The sequence below is a fragment of the Danio rerio genome, chromosome 3 (assembly GCF_049306965.1).
Source record: "Danio rerio strain Tuebingen ecotype United States chromosome 3, GRCz12tu, whole genome shotgun sequence".
Classification (NCBI taxonomy): domain Eukaryota; kingdom Metazoa; phylum Chordata; class Actinopteri; order Cypriniformes; family Danionidae; genus Danio; species Danio rerio.
In genome coordinates this window covers 57,681,287-57,686,902 of record NC_133178.1, presented here as the reverse complement: position 1 = coordinate 57,686,902, position 5,616 = coordinate 57,681,287, and the positions used below count along the sequence as shown (strand labels likewise).

Below are 5,616 nucleotides of genomic sequence, written 5' to 3'. Positions count from 1 at the left end.
GGCAAATCATAAAATATTTAAATGGCAAACAAATAAATTGGAAAAAGATAAAACACGAGTAGACAAATTTGATTGCATTACGTAAATCGCGGGAGAAAGAAAGAAAGAAAGAAAGAAAGAAAGAAAGAAAGAAAGAAAAAGAAAATGCCGCATAGAAAAGAAAAACGAGCAGATCAAGTATCTACGGAAAAGCAAGAAATAAGTGTAGAAATTTAGCAGCCTGTACAGTAGCTGCATGTGGTTGTGCAGGAACCAAAGCTCCAACAAAGTAAATTTAACAGTACATTTGAACAATTTAACTCCCGTGTCTCGTAATAAAATTTAGCACACGTATGATTGATTATTGAGCGAGTCATCAACTGGACAATTGTTAAATATAATGAATAAAGACAAGTTTGCAAAGTGAGCTGTATCACGAGTAAGCGTTGGCAATTTCCCAAAGTTTGATAAGTCATCTTTGGGTGTGAGGGGGATCTTGGGTGTATCTTCCTGTGAGCAGTATAAAACAGCCAGTCCTCCTGACAGCAGACACAGAAGTTTGCTGCAAAGTCATCCTTCCACAATGAGTCTCTCTGCCAAAGACAAAGCTGCCGTCAAAACCCTGTGGGCCAAGATCGCTGGAAAGGCTGACGACATCGGACACGATGCTCTCTCCAGGTATGGCAATTAATGTGTTGTTATACGCTTAAACATTGTGTTTTCTTCAAGCCTGTCTCTGATATTCTTGTTTCTGCCTAGGATGTTGATTGTCTACCCCCAGACCAAGACCTACTTCTCTCACTGGAAAGACCTGAGCCCAGGCTCTGCCCCAGTGAGGAAACACGGCAAGACTGTGATGGGAGGCGTTGCTGAGGCTGTCAGCAAAATCGATGACCTTAATGCCGGACTCCTGAACCTCAGTGAGCTCCATGCTTTCCAGCTGCGTGTGGACCCCGCCAATTTCAAGGTGAGCGCTATCAACAGTTGTTTTCAAGTTTGATACTTTCTTAGTGGCTGTAAACTAATTTGATTTGTTTGGTTTGCAGATTCTGTCCCACAACATCCTCGTGGTTCTGGCCACTTTGTTCCCCGCCGACTTCACTCCTGAGGCTCATGTTGCTATGGACAAGTTCCTTTCAGCTCTGGCTCTGGCCATGTCTGAGAAGTACAGATAAACACACTTCACTGTGCTCCTGTCGAACCGCGTCAAACCAGACGAACATTCCGTCTTATTGTGATGCAATAAATAATTATTAAAAAATATTTACACCTCTTTTTTGTGCTTTTTTGCAAGTCTTAAACATGTCTGCTTATTTGTAATTTATGTAAGGAAAATGGCAAGAAACGAATTGTGCAAACTAACAGTATTGCAGAAAAACACTTTTCAAATATGAACACATCTTGTCTGCATTCTTATACTTTAAGCAGTTTAATCACAAACATATATACAAATAAACCAAGCAAATAATGCATTGCAATTTAAAACCTTTAAAAGGGCATATAAACCAATTAACCCAATAATTTGAGGCAGGGAGAAAAAGTAGTGTAACATTGACTAATTGAACTGGAATTGCCAGAATTTAAAACAAAGAATTCAATTCGTTCAAAGATTTAAAACGTTATATTTTTATCTGTGGTATAGCTGAGTTTCCGTGGTCTAACTTTTAATATTAAAAAGGACAATTACTTTATTGTGGTGAAGTATGAACGTATAGGCTGTTTACTTAACCTCAACACTTCAAACGCAATTGTATTTAATTAAATAATTGCCATCAAAAAAAGTTTGATTGTGTAGGCTAAACCGTAAACGTGTGCTTTGACTTCAAGTTAAAAAAAAAACTGTAATTAATATTTATACTAAGTTTAGCCGTCTGTATTTGCGCTATGATCAAATTAACCTAAATTAAATTAAATTAAATTATATTTGTAAGTAGCCAACATTTTAATATTAATTGCAGAAGATGTCCTGACACTTTAACAAAGAGTTTCGACTGATCTCCTACAGTTCACTTATAGGGGAGACCGGGTTTAGTTGATTTACTTTACACATGCTCATTCCATATATGAAAAAGTAGAGTCCTGTGGCAAACACGGCAGATGTAAGAGGAGGGAAAAACTAGGCCTATATTTTTATTTTAGTTATTTTAGGAAAGCAATGCCTGATTTGAAGTTAAACCATTAAACATTAAACTACGCTATGTGTCTGATATTTTTAATGTTTGTTATTGGTGATGTTTTAGCTTTTGGCTGTAAGGAGAGCTGTAAGACTTTGGATCAGTAGTAACAGCAAAACTCTTGGTTAGATTTAAAAGAAGTGAAGGGTTACCACCAACCCAAGTAAATGTAACCGTATTTATGGGTTTTAATAATAGTATGCCTTTAGGTCTTGAAAGAGAAAGACTTCAAAGTAGTTGGTGTCTGAAAGTTATAGAGAAAACTATCTTAAGTCTACTTTATATCCCACATAGAAATGTAAAGTATATGGCAATGTATGCAAATTAAAGATGTCATACAAGTTTGTATTGGGATTTCACATATAGTTAAAATGTTATATGTGCAATATTTATTTTAAAATATTGCATTAAAACATATTTTATTTATATTTTTTTTAGAATTTTATATAATTTGTAGTTCATTGTAACTTATTAAACTAAATTAATCATGTTCTAACGGTCCCACTTTATATTAAGTGGCCTTAACTAATATGTACTTACACAGGAACTAATAGTTTGTTACAATGTACTTATTGTGTAAATACATGTATTTATTGTGTACTTATGCTTGATTAAATACCTGTATGTATTTAAATCTGTTAACTTCTGTAATTACATTTGTAAAAACACTGCTGACCATTTTCTACACCTTAACCCACCCTTAAACCTACCCATACCACCAAACCTGTCCATAACCCAACCTCTATCCCAACTCAAGAGCACCACAATTGTTCTCAAATACATTATGAACACAGTAAGTACATTGTATTTATTTTTTGATGCAAGTAGATAGTAGTTAAGGCCACTTAATATAAAGTGGGACCGTTCTAACTTCATTTTGCAAGCAGATTTCAGTCAGTTTAACATAATATAAGTTCAATGGAGTCATAAGGTTAATCTGATTCAGCTTAAAATTTGAAGGCAACCATGTTTTTTTATAGTGTTAATGTTGGAGAAAAAGACTTATTGACACCAATGTTCTCAAACTCAATTCCTGGAAGGCCACAGCTCTGCACATTTAGCTCCAGCCACCTCAAACTCGCACCTGCTTAAAAGTCAGTCTCTAGTAGTCTTGAACACCTTGATTATTTTGATCAGCTGTGATTGATTAGGGTTAGAGCAAAACTGTGCAGATCTGCAGCACTCCAGGAATCGAGTTTGAGATCTATGATCTACACCTTTAACTTTGGTTTGAAAACAACATTAGAATTTAGCACCATTTCTGGCCTTGTATGACAATCTCATTTGATTAAATTTTGAGAGCATAGGCTTGTATAACCCCTAATTTTCCTGGTAGTGTAGTAAGGGTAGAGACAGTTTTATTTTTGTGAATCCATTTTCTTTTTGAAAGCCTAAACATGATTCTGTTACTCACAGGTGTCAAACTCAGTTCCTGAAGGGCCGCAGCTCTGCACAGTTTAGTACCAACCCTAATTAAACACACCTGATCAAACTGATTGAGTCCTTTAGGGTTGTTTAAAACCTACAGGTAAGTGTGTTGGAGCAGGACTGAAACTAAACTGTGAAGTGCTGCGGCCCTTTAGGAATTGAGTTTGACACCGCTACTGTAACTCATTCACACTTAATGTTTGTGGTACTTCACACATGATGTTTCTTCAGTGTAATTATCTCCTTCTTCTAAGTATTTTGTATTTGTTTTAACTGAAAATTGAGTAAAATACAGACACATCCAATAATGAACAATTTATTGATGCATTTCAAAAAAATTAAATATAATTGAAAGATGGTTTATTTCAGTAATTTAATAAAAAAAAGAAACTTGTTAATTGTATAATTCAAACTGATATATTTCAAGTGTTTATTTATTTATTTAATTTTTTTTTTATGAATATGGCTTACAGCTAATAAAACCTTAAAATTCATTGCAATATTGCTTAAGACCCGTAAAAAATGATTGCAGAAATGTTAGATGATCAAAAAGTATGAACATGATGCAAATCAGTCAATACTTAATCAGGGTTTTTTTTTTTTTTTTTTTTTTTTAGCATAAATTACTTCAGCAATATGATGTGGCATAGAGGCAATCAGCCTGTGGTAATGCTGAGGTGTTATGAAGCTATGACTTCTCCGAAAGCAAGCTTTAGCTCTTCTGCATTGTTGGATCTGGTGTCTGGCATCTTCCTCTCCACAATACCCCACAGATTCTTTATGAGTTTTAGATCAGGTGAGCTTGCTGGTGTAGGAGTCCATCTATTACCCCAATGATGAAACTAACAGCATGGTCAAAGGTTTAATGCATGAAAGCCTTTTCTAGTGCTTCTGAAAAGAATTTTATTATTTATTAGAATTTATTTATATTAGATTTTTAGCTCCGAATTCAATCTGACTCCAATTTCAATGATCCTAAAATTTAGATTGTATTTCTAATTGTAAGAACGGATCACATTCATCATTTATGATTTAATTTAGAGTTTTGATATTTTCTAAGGTCCAATATTCTAATTGTACGTTCATTAGGGACCAACATCGCTCAGAGTTCTACACCCCGGGTTTGCGCATCTTCTCACGGACAATATGTTGTCACTCTGAAAATAGTCAGAGGATGCAAGATTAACTATATTTGAATAAGCTGGTCGCATTAACGCTTACCTAGTCTTAAAAAAACAGATCCTTAGCCAAGCCCATACAACTTGCTACTTCCAGTGGTTAAATGATTAAAAGGTCTACATGTTATAGGCCTCTATGCCTACGTATAATGATATGTGACTATTAATCAATTCAATTATGCCATACAATAAAGGTAATGAAGACTCCTCTTATCTACTGGATACAATGAATTCGCAAAACTCCAGAATTAATCAAAACTTAACATTTTATTTGTCAGGTAAAATTGTATTCTGCCAATTACATATTAAATCATCAGGAAGCCAATTCAGAGATGAGACTAACAATACGACATCCATTAATCAAAGATAACTCAAAGAATTATAGATGCATACCTGACCAGAGAAGTACATTGCAGCATGAGTCTCAGAGATGCTGCAATGGGGTGTCTTTTTACAAGATCTCCCCCGTCCTAAAGCACATCTTACCTTATATACTCAAGTCAAAACAAACAGCCATAAATTCAAGACAATAGAAGTGTCACAGAAACCCTGGCCTGGTGAATTTGAGGACTTAACCATCTCTGAGGAGGGAGAGCATCTTATCAAGATCTTATAGAAGTCAAAAACCAAATCAACATATACCAGTAAAATATTATTGTAAAATTAAGACCACTTTACCAATCACACAGAGACATTTAAAATTATACCAAACGTGAATATAGTGCTGCAAGATACACCATGTTAAAACCTTGAACATTTTATGTGAAATGTGCTCTAATCAGAAGGTAACATAAGGGTCAAGAAGGGGGGTTTAGGTGGTAGGGGAATGGTGACTTCTTCGCATTACCCCCTGCTGT

At 35.0% G+C, this 5,616-nt stretch overlaps 1 protein-coding gene across 1 annotated transcript; it reads left to right on the top strand.

The window, feature by feature from the left end:
- The first annotated feature begins 527 nt into the window (after positions 1 to 527).
- hbae1.3 (hemoglobin, alpha embryonic 1.3) lies at positions 528 to 1,242 on the top strand. The gene is made up of 3 exons (NM_001365351.1): positions 528 to 657; positions 739 to 946; positions 1,026 to 1,242. The coding sequence occupies exons 1-3, from the start codon at positions 563 to 565 to the stop codon at positions 1,152 to 1,154; spliced, it is 432 nt and encodes a 143-aa protein (NP_001352280.1). The 5' UTR covers positions 528 to 562; the 3' UTR covers positions 1,155 to 1,242.
- Positions 1,243 to 5,616: the final 4,374 nt, after the last annotated feature.